Here is an 18,929-nt window from a genome sequence, read left to right as displayed (position 1 = left end):
AAAATAGGCTATAAGAGATCAAATACCAATGAACCAATTAATTTTTTCGTCGACTACATTGTAAATGCTTGGAACAAACTACCGATTTATGTTGTAAGTTCAATTACAATTGACACTTAAAAAATGCCTAGATGAATACATAACATTCAACCCCAGTCAAACTGATTTCTCAGGATCATGATTTCGTACACTTAAATCAAGTCCGTGGTTCTTCACTGTTTACACCTTACAGTTCCCAAGCACCCTCATAAAGGCCAATAAGTCTGTTTGTATCTCCTTTGTAAAATACAGAATAGACAAAATCAAAACTTTCTGGCTGCATCATTTCTTCATTCACTTACAACAACTCTGCTCATGCCTATCTTTTGCCCTCTCCCTTCCCTGCTCGACAAACATTCATCTTGTATTCAATGCCCCTTTCACTGTCAAACCACCTTAGTCTCCCACTTAACTCATCCACTCCTACTTTCCACACTCATTTTGCTAATCCTTCTTCATTCTTTCCATATTCCCAAACCATCCTATTATTATTATTTTTTTTTTTATCAATAATATTTGCCGGCTCTTTCCAACCCCACTGTGTAGCCTCCACATTTCTCACTATCCATCCTCTTAATGCCCTCCATTCTCTCTAATGCTTCATCTCAAATATACTTAAGTTCTTCCTTTCTGCCTTCACAGCAGTGACAATTACCTGCCCTAACAGTCCAAGTACATAGGGCAAAGGTGCTTTGGCCACAGCTACATGCCTACTAGCATGGGTACTTCATCAATCAATCTTTTGGCTACCTTCCTTATAAGGGGAAGAAGCCTTTGGTATATGGATTGATAGCATTCATAAACTGATGTAGCAACTTTACAAAAGGTTTAAAAAACACAATAAATATGAGAAGATAGACAACTCTATTCATATAGGAACAGTATACATCAACTGAAATAGTCAGAAGTATTATCTTGGATACAATAAATATATAACATCTTTAATAACAAATATATTCTAAAGATATATTTTTCTTCATTCAAGCTTCTTCCTTCCTGGGAAAGATCTGTCATGATCGATCTTGCAGGAGACCCGTGAAAATCTTGATTATGTCCAGAGCAGCATCTGCTCTACTCTCCCCATTACTTGGCATTGCGCATTTTTCTATGAGGTTCGGGAGTTCCCCGTATTCCGAATGCAACCATGATGGAGGAGTGTGAAGGAAGCCTTTAGGAAGGTCATGAGCAAATGCTGTTGAAGACAGAAGACCCTGTTAATGAGATAAAGTAGATTAAATGTATGAATTTTCCTTATGTAACCCATGTATTTCTATCTACTAATTCACAATAGCCTAATTACTCATAACTAATTTATTTATCAAATATATATATATATTGTAGCTAAAGTATCAAACTTCTGTGATTCATTAAACTTATGTAAATGCGAGTAAATGCCTTGGTGGATTAAAGAGTGTAATGAGGAATAGACATTTAGGAATGGATGCGAAGAGGAGACTGTATGAAGGAGTGATTGTGCCAACAGCACTGTATGGGGCAGAAACGTGGAACATAAGAGAAGAAGAGAGAAGGAGTTTGAATGTGTTTGAGATGAGGTGTCTGAGAAGTATGGTGGGGGTTACTAGGCTAGATATAGTGAGAAATGAGGAGGTGAGGAGGAGAACAGGGGTGGAAAAGGAGCTAGGAGATAGGGTTGATGAAAGAATATTAGGATGGTTTGGACACATGGAAAGAATGAGTGAAGAAAGACTAGTAAAAGAGGTATGGAAGGCAGATGTGGAGGGAGTGAACATGAGGGGACGTCCTAGGATGAGGTGGATGGATGGGGTGAAGGGGGCTTTGGGGAAGAGGGGAATGTCTGTTGAGGAAGGAAGGGAGAGGACGGAAGACAGAGGTGAGTGGAGAATGGTTGTATATGGATGATGTGATTGCATGAGGAGGAGTGGGCGGTGAGGTAGTATGTGTGAGCAAATTTTGACGCAGCCCGAAGGGATTTCTCCCCGTCCTCTCCTTATATGCACGGGGGGACGGAGAGGGGGGGTCGCCGATTAAATGAAGCGGCCTTGCTGTGGATGTACTGTGTCTTGCGACACTGCTTCTGACCCAGGGCGGTGGGCAAGGTGCAGGGATGACCCGTCATCCAGGAGGTGCTCAGATGAGTGGGAGGGGTGTGGAGTGTATTTAGGGATGAAATGGGTGGGAGTGTTTTTATGCCTTTCCCTTTTTGGCTACCTCCCTTGAAAGGGGGAAAAAGCCTTGGTATATGTATGCATGTATGTATCAATATTTTCCTAGGATAAAAAATTAAACACACATGAGACAAAAATTAATATATATACAGTGTATATATAAGGGAGATAGGGTTGATAAAAGAGTATTGGGATGGTTTGGACACATGGAAAGAATGAGTGAAGAGAGATTAGTAAAAGAGGGGGCAACCAAGGATGAGATGGATGGATGGAGTAAAAGGGACATTTCTGTTGAGGAAGGATGGGAGAAGACAGAAGATAGGGGTAAGTGGAGAATGGTTGTGTATGGATGATGCTGTGATGCATGAGGGGGATGGGGAGTGAGGGAGTATGTGTGGAAAATAAATTGATGCAGCCTGAAGGGATTTCTCTCCATCTTCTCCATTTCTGCATAAGGGGACGGAGGGGGTGGGTCGCTGATTTAATGAAGCAGCCTTGCTGTGGATGTGCTGTGTCTTGTGACACTGCTTCTAACCCAGGGCAGTGGGCAAGATGCAGGGATGACCCGTCATCCAGGAGGTGCCAAGATATGTTGGAGGGAGAGAGGTAAATGGGAGTGGAGTATGTTAGGATGAAACAGGTGGGAGTAGAGTTTGCCTTTTTTGCTACCTCCCTTGTACGGGGAAAAAGCCTTTGGTATATGTATATGTAAGGGAGTAGTACTTGGGTAAAAATTAGTGCTTCTGTATGATAGAAGTCAAATGGAATCTCCCTGCCACCTGTCTTCAAATCCTATCACTCGCATCCATATAGAGGTGCTACCCTCTGGGGGCTGTCACTCAGTTTCTATTTTTTCAAATCAGAGATCTAATAAGTGGTGACTGTTCCCCTCCCCTCCATGGTGATATAGAAATAGTCTCACACTATTACTACACAGAAAGATGACAGCTGTTTTCAGAACAAGGAAAGGTTTGGATAAAATTGACAAAGAAGTTCTATCATCACAGGATGCGAGAATATCAAGAGGACCTGGCAAGAAATTCGTGAAGACGTTAGGATGACAATAGTAGTACATTATTCTGTGTAGATGCATAATATATAGAATACCCTAGATGAATAAAGACCAGGTAGACAATATGCAGGTAAATTAATTTGAATACAAGTATGACAACTAGAAGCTTCTACTATCCCTAATTTCTGCTTTGACCCTTCTTAACTATCTCCTATACCACCTTTATGATTCCATCTCTTCAGTATGGTACTACAGTATCTCTCAAGGATTGAGGCACTGATTATTGCCAATGAAATAGTAAAATACCCTGGATAAATCACCTTGCAAACAGCAAAATAGTTGTGATCAGCATACAGATGTGTGCAAACATCTTCGTATGAAAAGCTGAAACATCTTCTGCAAGCAAACCCATCATTAATCGACTCCTTTTGGTCTGAAATAAAGAAAAAATAAAATATAAATTTATTGTACAATAGCAAGTGAAACCGGGAGAGCAGGCATGACACTGAAACGTGCTACAGTAACACAACAGGCATTAAAACTGCTTCACATTAAAATATTTTTTACGTGGCAGCCACATTTTACAAAGACTACATTGCCACTTGTGTCTCTCCTCCAAATCTTTATTTCACAATAGGCACTCCAAAACCTTTGACATATTTCTGGATAGGAACTATTACTATCTAATGATAGTCACTATCTAATGTCAATAATCAAAATATTTAGGTAACTATTTATATTTACTATAAATAGTCATCACTATCTAATGATACCAATAATCAAAATATTTAGGTTTCCCTATTTCCTTATATTAACCAATAGAAATGAACTATTATTTAATTTGACATAAATATTCTATTAAATGAAAATTTGGTGAGGAACCAAGTTCTATGTTACAGATTTGCCATACTTCATATATCTTGTTCTGGTTAACTGTATCCAATACTTTTTTATGAAAAATTTTCTCAGCTATCCATACTTTTTATCAATTATCTTTAAATCAGCTGTGCATGACATTGGATAATTATGACTGGGAGTACATACCAAAATCATTAGCCTCGTTTCTGCTCTGTAATCTGATGGGGGGCACATTAGTTGTCTTTTCAGTGAGCCTGAACTAAGCAGGACCAACATCAGGTGACTGAACAATTGGTACCAAGGGACAGGTGTTAGAATAGATAATCTCCCCACTATCTAGAATAAAAAATTTGATGTCCATGTTTGTCTTATTGACCCTTGAATGCTAAGATTCTAAAAGACAGTATGATGATATTTTTTCTGAGTCTCGCTGTATGATTCTACTCAGTTCTAGGAGTAACATATCTTTTGGTATTGTTATGGCAGCCCATCACAGCATTAAATGGTATCACAACAACATAACTTTTTTTTTTTTTTTCATAAATTATTCTTTGCCTCTTTTGGTCATTCATCCACCTCCAAATGCAAACTAAACAAGGCCCTGACAAGCTACAAGGATGTATACCAAGAGATAAATTAAAATTTACCCAGTGCTTTGTCTTCACTATCTACCATCAAAATGTTTTCCACATCAATGATTTTCACATTTCCACTTGCATCAACAGCAAAATTATCTGTTGACACATCAGTCATGTACAGTCTAAAGCGTCCTTGAGAAAAATCCCTGGCCATTGTCAGCAACTGTAAGGCATATCTGAAAAAAATAATAATAATAATAATAAAATTTGTATATATAAAGAAAAAATTATAAGCCCATGAAATACATACAAATAATAAGGGCTTTTCCCCCTTACACTGGAGGTAGCCAAAGCCATAGGGTATAATTCCACTCTCACCCATTTCACCCCCATTACCACCCCTTCCTCCCTCCTCATCCTGGCTCCTCATGAATGACAGGTCATCCCTGTATCTCGCTAATTGCCCTGGGTCAGAAGCAATGCAGCAAAACACAGCACATACATAGCAAAGTGGCTTCATTTATTCAGCAACCACCCCATCCCCATCCCCATATGCAGTAACACTGAAGATGGGGAGAAATCTCTGGGTTGTGTCAAAACATCACTCGCATATAACCACTCACTCTCATGCATCACAGTATCATCCATACACAGCCATTCTCCACTCACCCCTACCCTCTCCCTTCCTTCCTGAACAGATATCCCCTTTTGCTCAATGCCCCTTTTAACCAATCCATCTCATCCTTGGTCATCCCCTCATGTTCACTCCATCCACATCTGCCTTCCACACTTTTTTTTTTTTTTTACTAATATTTCTTCATTCTTTCCATGTGTCCACACCATCCCAATACCCTTTCATCAACCCTATGTCCCATCTCCTTTTCTACCCTAGCACTCCTCTTCACATCCTCATTTCTCACTCTATCCAACCTTATAACTACTTCCATACTTCTCAGATATTTCATCTTATGCACATTTAAACTCTTCCTCTCTTATGTTCCATGTGTCTGCCCCATAAAGTACTGTCTGCACAATCACTCCTTCATACAATCTCCTCTAAGCATCCATTCCCAAATATCTACTTCTCATTACACTTTTTATAATACCCTAAGGCATTTACTCACTTCTTTCAGTCTACAATCTACCTCCACCTCCACTCCTCCCTTTCCCGCCACATGTGACCCCAAGTATCTAAAGCTATCCACTTCCTCCAGCCTCTCTCCCTTAATACTCACTTCCAATTTGCTGCCATCCTCTCCCCTTGTACATCTCATCACCTTACTTTTACCCACATTTACCTTCAACTTTCTCCTTTTGCACACCTTCCCAAACTCTGTCACTAACTTCCTTAATCCCCCCTCTGATCCTGCCACTAGCACAGTGTCATCAGCAAACAACAACTGGCTTATCTCCCACTTTCCTCAATTTTCTTTAACTAATTCCAGTCCCTTGCCCATTACCCTTGGCTTTATCTCCCACACCACCCCATCTGTGTGCATATTGAACAGTCATGACAAAAACCCAGACCACAAGAGTTTAAATTGATTATAAAGGAAGGGAGAGGTGGGGGATGGAGTGCTTATGTGTGAATGATATTTGGATGCAGCCCAAAAGGATTTCTCCCAGTCTTCTCTTTATCTGCATGAGAGGGTGGAGGAGGGGGGGGTTGCCAAGTAAGTTAAGTGGCTTTGCTGTGTCCTGCTACAATGCTTCTGACCCAGGGCAGTGGGCGGGATACAGGACTGACCCATCGTCCATGAGGAACTAAGATGAGGAAAAGGAAAGGGTAGTGGAATGGGTGGGAGTAGATACATGCCTATGACTTGGCTACCTCCCTTATAAGGAGGAAAAGCTCTTGGTATACAGATGGATAGATAGATAAATGAACCATGCACATTCCATTAAAAAAACTAGTTGGACATTATCACCCTTTTAACCACTTCGTTACGATGATGTCTACGTAGGCATCATGAGGCATGAGTGGGTACACAAGGATGCTGGCATCAGCATTTTGATCATATATGTATGTGTATGTATATATATATATATATTTTTTGTAGTACATGAGTTAACCCTGGATTCTGTGAACTGTTTTGATCATATTTACTGTGTTTATCATTACTCAGAGTAAAAGAGAATGAATAATACAGCAGTGACTTTATATTCTGTCATGCAAGTAGTGTGATGCAGTGTACATATGGGAGCCAATGCTGCACATAATTTGAGTTGTACTGAAGTGGTTAATAACTTCATTTAAAACAACTTTTGTCAAACTGTACCATAATACCTGTTCCCCAAATTTTAAGATTAAAGCTAACTGTAACTCAACAGCAGTAGAATTGTGGCTAAAGAACTTGACTTGTAAGCTTAGTCACAAGTTATAAAAAACTAGTCAACATACCTGGCCCTAATTATCCATTGTGCAGTTATCAAGTGAGCAAGTGTCACCCCAACGTACTCCTCTGCGATGATGCGTCCACAAGTTCCATACAGCATCGGCAAAAATCCTCCATAAGATGACTGAAAGGACTTGAGAGCAAACAGTCAGTACATGTAAATTACATACACACACATACATATACAAAGGGCTCTTTCCCCCTTACCAGGGAGGTAGCCAAAGTCAAAAGGCATAGTTCCACCCCCTTCTACCACCTCTCCCTCCCTCTCATCTTGGCTCCTCCTGGATGTTGGGTCATCCCTGTATCTCGCCCATCACCCTGGGTCAGAAGCAATGCAGCAAGACACAGCACATCCACAGCAAAGATGCTTTCTTCATTCATTCAGCAACCCCCCTTTCCATCCCTTCATGCAGAAATGTTGAAGACAGGGAGAAATCCCTTCAGACTACGTCAAAATATCATTCACACATAACCACTCCCAAACCCCCCATCCCCTACGCAATCCCTTCCATTCATTACAGCATTATCCATACACAGCCATTCTCCACTCACCCCTATCTTCTGCCTTCTCCCTTCCTTTCTCAACAGACATCCCTCTCTTGCTCATCACCCTTTTCACCCCACCCATCCATCTCATTCTCAGTCGCCCCCTCATGTTCTCTCCATCCACCTCTGCCTTCCACATACTTTTTTAACTAATCTCTCTTCAATAATTTTTTTCACATGTTCAAACCATCCCAATACTCTTTCAACCCTATCTCCCATCTCCTTTTCCATCCCCACTCTTCTTGTTTCTCACTCTAACGTTGCAACCACTACCATATATACATACATATAACAAAGGCTTTTTACCCCTAACAAGGGAGGTAGCCAAAGATTAAAGGCATAAAATCCACTGCCATCCACCCCCTCCCTCCCTCTGATCTTGGCTCCTCCTGGATGATGGGACATCCCTGCTTCTTGTCCACTGTCCTGGGTCAGAAGTATCACAAGACACAGCACATCCACAACAAGGCCACTTCATTAAATCAGCCACCCCCCTCTCCATCCCCTCATAAATAAATAAATCTAAGTACTAAGAACTAACAACAGCCAATCTGAAAAATACCTTGTGTCAAAATAGGAATATAGAAATACATATGGTAATTGATCCTTTGCAATCAAATACTCCATTTTATTTGACTATAATGCCCATTAAAAAGAGAGTACTCACCATAATTATTATTGGTTCTGGATTGACAGCCAATAATGTCAAGAAGGAAGGAATGACGTCTTGTCCTTTGTGTAGCATCGAGAACTTACTGAATAAGTACTCAATGCTACTATTTTGTCCACACTGTAGAACTTCACTTTTCTGAAATAATTTCGGGAATTTTCTAATCACTTCAACAACAGTTCTTGAGTTGATGCCTGTTCCTTTTTCTGTGTATATTGCCTCATCTTTTACTATTCTCCCCATACTCATTCTGCTCTCGTTCATCAATTTCACTAGAGCTTCAGAAACGTTGCAATTTAGTGTTCGAGCAGCATCACATAGTGTTTGGTCAAATTCTTTCAGCTCACTATCATGGGCTAATTTCTTTAGCACGATAAAATTATGCCCCCACTTTGCATAATAGACATTCTTTACATTAACTAATTTTGTGGGCTTTAAGCCTGAATAAAAATCAAGTTCAATAAAACTAGCTTTATTCCTATGCTTTCCCAAAAGTGGGAAGTCATGGCATAGAGTCTGGCCGTAACATGCAGGACACGTGTCAAGTTCCAAAAATTCTTTATCCAATTCCTGTTTCCACCCAAAACACAAGAAGCCCACACCAATACAGCTCAAGAATATAATCCAGCTCCTCCATCTTCTTCTCACCATAATGGAACTGAAAGTACAAAAAAAAAAAAAAAAAGTAGTTATTCTGGCTTATTTGGCATTAATAACAAGATACCACTGCATATTTTGGGCATATGGAAAAAATAAGTGAGGATGGTTTAGCAAGAAGACTATAGAAAGGAGAAATGGGTAGAGTGAACTAGTGAAGAAGACAAAGAATGAGGTGGGTAGTTGGGATGAAGAACATAAGAATGAAGGAGACTGCAAGAGACCATAAGGCCTACACTAGGCAGCTCTGTATCCATTACCACCTGTCATCCCCATCCATAAAGTTGTCTAATCATTTCTTAAAATAACTGATAGTTTCAGCGCTTCAGTTGTTTTAAGAAACGATTAGACAACTTTATGTATAGGGATGACAGGTGGTGATGGATACGGAGCTGCCTACTGTAGGCCTTATGCAAGGGACAGTGAATGCATGAGAAATGTCTATTGAGCAAAGAGAGTGCAAAAAATAGGACTGATTGTAAATAAATGAAGAAATGTGGCAGTCCACAGGGATCTTCTCTTGCCTCTTCCTTAATTCATTTTGAGTGAATGATGAAGGAGGGAATGATGCCATACGTTGAAGTGGCGGTAGTAAATCAGCTCCAGATGTTAGGTCTTGCAATGGAAGAGCTTTGTCTCATTGCACTGCCTCTGATCCAAGCAGTGTGGTGGGGGACAGAAATGACCTTTCATCCACAAGGTATACTAAGATGTGAGGAGCAATGAATGTGTATAGGATGGGTGTAACATGGGTGTATGCTTTAACTCGGACATCACCTTTTAAAGAGGCCGCTACTTGATCTCCAGATTGGGCTCAGAAAATCATTCCTGTCATATTTCTCAAACATGATCTCAAAAATATTAAGTCTCTTCCTCTCTATCTCTATTATATTCCAAGCCTCTACTCCACATAGCACTGTAGGCACAAATACTCTTTCAAACAACTTTTTCATACAATCATAAAATAATGAAGAAAGAATTCTATATTAACATTCAATTTAAACTTGAAAATATACTTACAAAGAAAACTATATAATTCTGTCCTTCATTTTCACCACAGATTTGTAATCCTCAGTTACAACTGCAAAATAAATGGTCTGATAAATATTGTATGCAAACCAGCACTTGATAAAAGTTATACAATAATTCATATTCATTTTGGAGACGATTAGCATCTACTTACAAAGATCAATGACCCTTGATCTTCAAAGATGAAAAAGTGGGTGTTCTAAAAAAGTAATATTTAGAAATAAAATTTCTGTTAAATCCAGATATAATATAAAAATTAAAAATCAATTTGGCAAATTAAAATTCATCATCATATGTTTTTCTTAGCATAAATAAATAAAAAATGCTAAAAATAAATACACTACTGATAGGAGCTACTACAACAGCTTTGAGAAACCATGTTTGTGTCATCTCTCCAGTCCTGTCAATGTCAGTTTGACATTGGTGATGGCTAACCTTGTGCACACCTAAGCAATACAATTCGCGAGTGTTAGAGGATCGAAAACCTCGAGAGTTGAAAATATGTGAATATTTGGTGTGCATAGTACATGAATACACATGTAACAATAATGTTTAAATAGGGTTTCCTTTGACCCTTACCTAATATTAGGGTTTCCTTTACCGAACAACAATGTTTCCTTCATCAAATAAACCTAATAACTCATAAAACCCCAAAAAGTATGAAATATTGCAAATGTTAAAGTTTAATAACATAATACTATATATATATATTATGTATATATATATATATATATATATACATATATATATATATATATATATATATTATGTTATTAAACTTTAACATTAGCAATATTTAATACTTGTTGGGGTTTTACGAGTTATTTATTATTAGGTTTATTTGATGAAGGAAACATTGTTGTTCGGTAAAGGAAACCCTAATATTGGGTAAAGGTCAAAGGAAACCCTATTTAAACATTATTGTTACATGTGTATACATGTACTATGCACACCAAATATTCACATATTTTCAACTTTCTCGAGGTTCTCAATCCCCTATCCCGTTATGTCAACCCACCTGTGTACCACTGTAACTCTCAGCCTCGCTCAAGTTTCCTGATTAACATTACCAGGATTATAAGAGGCGCCCACATTTTTGTCAGTTAACATAAATAAATTTGAACACAATAGATATGCATACAAAGTTATTCCCTTGTTTACAAACACCTAAGTACTTAAACCCCAAATTACCGGATCTGATATTCGTAATCACAAAACGTTGTCAAATTGAAGAAAATTCTGCTGAGTTAAACTTAAGAGTGCTATATCTCCAGAGACAAATAGATAGATATTGCTTATCTTTACGAACCTTGACACTAGCTAATGTTTAGTATTAAATTGAACTTAGATATATATTTTTAATTCGTATTGCATTTTTAGAGACGAATTGTATGAATATGCAGCATATTGTGCTACTACAGCATATTGCAAATCGTTAAAGTTTTATGCATATATGTCTCGTATTCCCGCAAAATATAATATTTTTCACTTCTAGTAAATATAAGAGTATACTATCCATCGCCTTCATATAAAATAGTAAACTTTCATTTTCAAATTTTACATGTTAGACAGCAATATTCAAATATCGTACGAATGGTACGACTTTGCAATACACAAATCATGTAGGAGTTGACAAAAATAGGATGAAATTAATTTTATTGTTATTTGTATTTTATTATTAATAAATATATTATTGATTATAATGATGCATTAAATATTTCACATATATGAAATAAAGAAATTACAAACATGGCATCCTAAGATCGCTTGTGATTGGCTAAGGTTTGTGTGACGCTTACTGACGTCACTTGTTATGGCCGTGGTTGTGTGTCGGGAAACAACGGAAAAGTGAATAATCAATCTTGTGCTACTTAAGTGTTTTTCAGTGTTAAATTAAATATATAATGTCGGCATTATTTGCTTGTTCTAGATGCTTCAGTAGGCATCCTTTTGAGGAGCTCTCGCAGGGGCAGCAATTGTGCAAGGTAGGCGGAGTGTTGGATCTCAAATGTTTATTATCTACTGCAGTTGAATGAAAATTAAACAATATCATAACATTTCTCATTCTTGCCAAACGTAATTGTAAAGAACAGGCTGTACCAATCGCAAGAAACTATGTCAGAGAAGCAGAATTTTTAGTACAATTTGTCACATCCTGTACTTTCAGTTTGGTACTTGATCCACAAGTGGATCAAGTTATGAATGAAAAAGGGGGTGGAGGGTGAATAAAAGTGGAGTTTGGAGTGGTAAATTTCAAGTCATATGTCTTGTGCCCATGAATTGCAACTCAACTTTCACCTGAAATTAATGAGTGGATGCTGAAAGTGAAAGTGTAGTGTTGACAGTAGTACTTCCAATTTTGAATTTAAAATTCAAAATTGTCCTGGGAATCACATACAGGTATCAGTGATTCATAATAATGATAATAAGTTTATTTGGTAAATCAAATACATCAAGTACAGAAAAAAAAAAATTGAAATTACAATTGCCGAGGATATCACTAAAAAGCTTATTTCGATTGTGGTCCTTATTAGAATGTTACTCTACACAACACTAAATTACGCAGACAACATATTTAGGGATTAAGGGGACCAGAAACAGTCAAAAGTAATACCAATCAGTATACATATTGCATATAAACATTATTATCAATTTGCTAATGCTACTAAAATGCTTGTAACATAGGATTGAGACCAAAATTTGAAAACCAGCATAACAAATAAACATTGTAGTATGCATCAGGAACAACAGAAAAGTACTAAAACGTACCAAAAATGTATGAGTGAGTACCAGATGAGTGTAGCATCATTGGTAATATACTACATTATTCTACTGCTAGAGTAGCAAGTGTAGGACTAAAGGTGGATCCATCCTAGGCTATGAGTAAATATCAAGTATTACAGGATAGAAGGATGCAGGCCATCAACATGTAGTTATAGTGAATGCTACATGGCAGCTTGGGTCACCTATTAATTAATTACAGATTGATTACAAAAAAAATCCTATACTTAAGGATGGAGTGGGCAATTACACTTTAGTATGAACACCAGGAAGTAAATGTACATTATAATCTGTAGCACCAGAAGTAGGGTACAGGAGATCAATACGGGTATGAGCAAACAAGGAAGTGGAGGGAAAGATAAGAAAATATAGTGAAGGTACTTGTATGCCAGAAAGTAAATTAATACCTATTAAAGTTATTGACCTGAAAGCACTCTTATTTCCGACTCTCACACATGCTCTACTATCTGTCTGTATACATCCTATAAGGTTTTTTCCACAAAGCTCCACTATTCACATAAAAACCTTTGACTGCTCTCTGTAGATTTATCCCCTATATCTTTGATGCACCCCATAATGCCTCTGCCAATCCTGTCCTATGCCTTCTCCAAATTCATAAAAGCCCAAAGACATTCTTACCCATTGCCAAAAACTTCCCTCATATCTTACTACAAATAAATGATTAGTATACCCTCATCCTTTCCTAAATCCAGTGCTCTCCTTTGTTCCTCTCCTAATACTCACTTAATACCCTACCATATGGCTAACCAGCTACACTTAACAGACAGCCCAATAAAACTACTCTATATTTTTCCCCTTTTCCCTTGTTTAATGGAATTATATGTATACCTCTCCAGTCCAATGGAACGCTTCCTTACCTTGGGCACACATTAAACAATCTCATTAGCCATTCCATTAAATATTCCTCCCTTTGTTAGACCCTGCAAGTGGCAAACATATAACCGAATTGCTTATCTTACACCTCTTTTTAATGCTTTTTGTTTCTCTTCTCTGTAACTCTATCACCCATCCCTGATCATTATCATTTTCTGACATCCTCCTCTGCCAATCATAGCCTCTCGAGCCTCCTCTACTTTCAACAGATCTCTGAAATAGTACCTATCTTCCCCATACTGCCATCACTTCCATGTCAATCTGGACCCTTATCTTGTTTCTTCTAGACTTGCCCCCCTTCTGAGTTAAAGGATAGACTTAAACAGATAGTGGCAAAGTTTGGGAGGGTAAAGGAAGAAGCTGAAAGTAAATATGAGCAAAAGTAAGGTGATGAGATGTACAAGGAGGGATGGTGGTGGTGGGTTGTAAGCAAGTTTAAAGGATAAGCCAAGGAAGTGGTGAGCTTAGTTTTTGGGATCACATGTACAGTAGCATGGAATTGAGGAGTGGGTATAAAGGAGAAGCAAGTAAATATTTTAAGTGAATGGAAAAAGTCATGAGACATATCAAGGGATATATGCAAAGAAAAGACTATGAGGGAGTAATTGTGCTCAGAGCACTATATGGAGCAAACTTGGAAATCAAAGGAGGGAGAAAGGAAAAAATTTGTATAAAACAAAATGTTTAACCTTTTCAATATGAGTCAAACTCTTGTGAGCAGCATTAGCTCTCTGATGTATGATGATGCATCACAATACTCACATTATAAAATATAAAGTTGCAACTGTATTACTCATTCTCTTTCACTCTGAATATTAATAATCACAGAAAATATGATCAAGCCACTTCACAGAATATGGGGGTCACTTAGATACAACTACAAAATAAATATAATCAAGATGCTGACACAGGCATCCTCAGGGCACATATGTAAGCATCATCATATCAAAGGAGTTATGAAGTATGAGTGGGGATAAGGCGAATGTGGAGGTGAGGTGAAGAATGGCTGGTGGGGGGAGATCTGGTAGATAGGGGTGATCAAGGAATGCTGAGATGGTTTGGATGTATGGAAAGATTGATTGAAGGAAGTAGGGTTGGGTCCAAGTACATGTACCTGTACTTGGAGTTAGACCCAATGTACTTGAAAAATATAATGTACATTCATTTACAAAAAAGTACATCATATTTGATTGACAGTTATATATTTTATATGGATGCTAGCAAATTTCATTATACTATTTGGTTAATACACACATTGGGTGTTATGATGCTTTAGGAATCTGCCGTAGGAATTTTTGTACCCAGCCCTTGAAGAAAGACTAGCTAGAAATGAGGAAAGCAGAAGTGGATAAAGGGAACTTGAGTGGATGATGAAGGATGAGATGGATGGGTGGGATACAAAAATGCCTATCAGGCAAAGAAGAGAGAAACAAATAGAGAATGGCTGTAAATGGATGAGAAAATTATATAGTCCCAAAGGATTTCTTTTGGTCTGTTCTGTATATTTCTTGAGTGGATGAGGGGGGGAGGTTGCCACTTGATGAAGCTATGGGTGTAGCCCTGTAGCTGTTAAGCTGTTGGGCAGTGCTTTGTCTAACTGCACTGCCTCTGACCAAAGCACAGTGGTTGGGGAGAGGAAAAACCCTTCAGCCATGAGCTACAATGGGAGGGACAGGAATATACTTATTTTTATTTAATTATTATTATTTACTTATTTTGTTTTTTAGCCAAATTGATTAATTTTATTATTATTATCCAGGAGGCTGTTCAATTTATACATGGATGGGGTGGTGCAAGAGGTAAATGCAAGGGTAGTGGGCCAGGGATTGGAGATGGTTAAAGGAAATGGAGAAAAGTGGGGGGATAAGCCAACTGTTGTTTGCGGACACTGTGCTTGTAGCAGGATCAGAGGTAGGATTGAGGAAGTTAGTGACAGTTTGGGAAGGTGTATGAAAGAAGGAAGTTGAAGATAAATGTGAGTAAAAATAAGGTGATAAGATGTACAAGGGGAGAAAGTGGCAGCAGACTGGAAGAGAGATTGGAAGAAGTGGATGGTTTTAGATATTTGGATGCAAATGTGGCAGGAAAGGGAGGAGTGGAGATAGAATGTAGATTGAGAGAAGCGAGTAAACGCCTCGGTGGATTAAAAAGTGTAATGAGAAATAGACATTTGGAATGGATTCTAAGAGAAGATTGTATGGAGTAATTGTGCACTGTATGGGGCAGAAATATGAAACATAAGAGGAGGAGTTTGAATGTGTTTGAGATGAGGTGTCTGAGAAGTATGATAGGGGTTACTAGGCTGGATAGAGTGAGAAATGAGGTGAGGAGGAGAAAGGGAGTTGGAAGATAGGGTTGATGAAAGAGTATTGGGATAGTTTGGACAAGTGGAAAGAATGAGTGAAGAAAGACTAGTAAAAGAGGTGTGGAAGGCAGAGATGGAAGGAGTGAACATGAGGGGTCGACCTAGGATGAGATGGATGGATGGTGTAAAAGGGGTATTAGGAAAGAGAGGAATGTCTGTTAAGGAAGGATGGGAGAAGACAAGATAGGGGTGAATGAAGAATGGTTGTATATGGATGATGCTGTGATGCATGAGTTGGAATGGGTGGGAGATAGGGGGTGATGGAATGTGTGAGAAATAATTTGACACACCCCGAAAGGATTTATCCTTGTCTTCTCCTTTTCTGCATGAGGGGACGGAGTTGGGAGGTCACTGATTTAATGAAGAAGCCTTCCTATGGATGTGCTGTGTCTTGTGACACTGCTTCTGACCCAGGGCAGTAGATGAGATGTGGGGATGACCCATCATCCAGGAGGTGCCAAGATAAGAGGGAGGGTGGAGGGGAGTGGGGTGTTATAGGGATGGAATGGGTGAGAGTGGTTTTTATGCCTTTGTTTTTTGGCTACCTCCCTTATAAGGGAAAAAAGCCTTTGGTATATGTATGTCTCGGGATAGTAATATGAGACAGTGTAGGATGAGGTTTTTAGTGTCCTCTATATGATGGTTTCATCTTGGACAGTTTGATTCTGTGGCCAGGCCTGTTTGTGTTGATACTGTCCAAGAAATGGGTGGTGTCCTGAATGCGAATGTGCAAGTGTGGTTCTTACTTCTCTTTAGAGGGATTCTAATGTTGTACTGATGTTGAGAGGGAGAAAGGATTGGTGGAGTATTGAATTTGGCAGTCAGTCTTGAAGAGTTTTGGTGATCTGGGTGTAAATGTGTTTGTGTGTTGATGTATTTTATGTTACCATTGGTAGTTGTTATTTTATTTATTATTTTCTGAATGTGATTGTGTATTGGAGTTCAGGGTCTAGCAAAAATCCAGAATCACACAAGCACAGATATTTAAGATAAAAAAAACTTGTTTTGTCTGATAGCTTCTAACTTAACCACTTCATGCTGGGCCAAAATCTCGCGGGCAGCATTAGTTTTGCCAGACGCACGATGTTGCGTCACAATACTCGCATTATGAAAAATAAAGTCACCGCTGTATCGATCGTTCTCTCTTTCACCCGTGAATTTTGATAACCATAGAAAATATGATGAAGCCAGTTTACAGAGTATGGGGGTCACGTAGGTACAACTACAATAAATATAATCAAGATGCCGAAGGGATTTCTCCCCGTCCTCGCCTTATATGCAAAGGGGGACGGAGAGGGGGGGTCGCCGATTAAATGAAGCGGCCTTGCTGTGGATGTACTGGGTCTTGCGACACTGCTTCTGACCCAGGGCGGTGGGCAGGGTGCAGGGATGACCCGTCATCCAGGAGGTGCTCAGATGAGAGGGAGGATGGGAGGGGTGTGGAGTGTATTTAGGGATGAAATGGGTGGGAGTGTTTTTATGCCTTTCCCTTTTTGGCTACCTCCCTTGTAAGGGGGAAAAAAGCCTTGGTATATGTATGTATGTATGTAAGATGCCGATATGGCAGCCTCACACACCCACTTGCTCCCCATGACGCCTACGTAGGCGTCACCGTATGAAAGGGGTTAATATAACCTGACCAGTCTATAGAAAAAAAAATATTGATTTTCCAAATGCAAAAAAGAAGAAAGTAAAAAATGTGTTTCCATGATACTGGAATAGAATATCCAGGGTTCTTGTATAGAACTGTGCACCTATTTTCATATAGGAGGAGAGCACTTTGGCTTCTGAGCACAGGCTTTCTATGGAGTTGTTTTGGTGCATCCTGTTATTCTCATTGCTTTATTTTGTATGGTTTCTGAGGTGTCTGTGTATATGCTGATTGTGGAAACCAAACTGTTGAGGTACAGTTGGGTGGTTCTAATGAACTGTTTGTATGCTGTGATGAGAGTTTTCTTCTGTTATCCAAAGCCTATGCTTGCAGTTGATGTTAGTGTGTTTGTTTCCTTATTGATTTACTATTTGAGACCTTTGACAAGCAGGCTGAAGGTCTTGTGAGCGTCAAAAGCGTAGCCTAGTATTTTGGTGTTCTTTTCCAGTGAGAGGATTTGGCTGTATATATTTACCTAGGTTACTATATGGGAAGGGAAGCTATACACATGGTGACCCGTCTTTGTGTCTTGCAACATCTAGTTTGTTCTTAAATTCTTGTATGGAGTTTGCACATACTATTGTTGTATCCAGCTTGTTCCAGACATCCACCACTCTGGATTTTTTTTTTTTTTTTTTTTTTTTTTTCTCTCTCTCCTCTTCTCTCCCTCTTCTATAACTGTCCTTTTTGTTTCTTTTCATGTCCTCTTGTTTTTCTTCTATCACACTTTAATAAGTCTTCTCTGTCAAGGACTTCCATGCCTTTCATGATTCTGTAAATGGCCAATAGATCACCTCTTCCTCTTCTTTGTTCCGGTTGAGACAATCTTTGCTCATGGTATGTCAATTATGAAAGTGTTGGGGGTCATCTTTGTCAGTGTTCTTTGGATTCTTTCTGTTTTCCTTATATTCTTTTTTGTACTGGGTGTCCATAGTGTCACAGCATACTCCAATCTTGGTCTTATCAGTGTGACTAGTATTTTCTTTACCATTACATCATCCAAGTAATTAAACACCACCTTTATTGATCTTAGTAAATTGTAGGTTTCTTTGACTATTTTGTTTATCTGCTTGTTTGGGGACATGTCTTTGGTGGTGATTACTCCTAGGTCCTTTTCGGAACCAACTTTCTTTACTTCTTTTGCACCAGTTGTCCTGATATTCTTATTTTACTTTTTCCAAATTCCATTATACTACATTTCTTAATGTGGAATTTCACTTCCCACTCCATTTCCAGACCTTGTCCATGTCTCTGTAGCAGTTTGCAGTCTTTTTCCATACTTTCTTTTGTAGTTTTCTGTCAT

At 38.7% G+C, this 18,929-nt stretch overlaps 2 protein-coding genes across 8 annotated transcripts in view; one reads left to right on the top strand and one right to left on the bottom strand.

Annotated features, from left to right (window-relative positions):
* Window positions 1-884: 884 nt before the first annotated feature.
* Window positions 885-11,213, bottom strand: LOC143028409 (divergent protein kinase domain 2A). Of its 6 annotated transcripts, none has more exons than XM_076190445.1 (8): window positions 11,127-11,143; window positions 10,090-10,134; window positions 9,927-9,987; window positions 8,247-8,907; window positions 7,036-7,163; window positions 4,704-4,870; window positions 3,519-3,631; window positions 885-1,250 (listed from the first exon to the last, which is right to left on the bottom strand). In XM_076190445.1, exons 4-8 carry the CDS (start codon window positions 8,898-8,900, stop codon window positions 1,050-1,052), a joined length of 1,263 nt encoding a protein of 420 aa, XP_076046560.1. In that variant the 5' UTR covers window positions 8,901-8,907; window positions 9,927-9,987; window positions 10,090-10,134; window positions 11,127-11,143; the 3' UTR covers window positions 885-1,049. The 6 variants fall into 6 exon arrangements, with proteins under 6 accessions (XP_076046560.1, XP_076046558.1, XP_076046559.1 ...); XM_076190443.1 differs by lacking the exon at window positions 11,127-11,143 and adding an exon at window positions 10,954-11,120; XM_076190444.1 differs by lacking the exon at window positions 10,090-10,134 and having other exon boundaries at window positions 11,127-11,213.
* A 525-nt stretch (window positions 11,214-11,738) lies between these two features.
* LOC143028408 (protein FAM76A-like) overlaps window positions 11,739-18,929 on the top strand; it is a 74,504-nt gene continuing 67,313 nt past the window's right edge. For both annotated transcript variants that reach the window (XM_076190441.1, XM_076190440.1), the window contains exon 1: window positions 11,739-11,920. In XM_076190441.1, coding sequence (XP_076046556.1) covers window positions 11,840-11,920 — 81 coding nt within the window. In that variant the 5' untranslated portion in view covers window positions 11,739-11,839. The remainder of the gene's footprint in view (window positions 11,921-18,929) is intronic.

This window comes from Oratosquilla oratoria, chromosome 9 (assembly GCF_046742065.1).
Source record: "Oratosquilla oratoria isolate Oo_2021 chromosome 9, ASM4674206v1, whole genome shotgun sequence".
In the NCBI taxonomy this organism is placed as follows: domain Eukaryota; kingdom Metazoa; phylum Arthropoda; class Malacostraca; order Stomatopoda; family Squillidae; genus Oratosquilla; species Oratosquilla oratoria.
The sequence above is the reverse complement of the archived record's forward strand: the minus strand, read 5'-3'. Positions and strand labels throughout refer to the sequence as shown.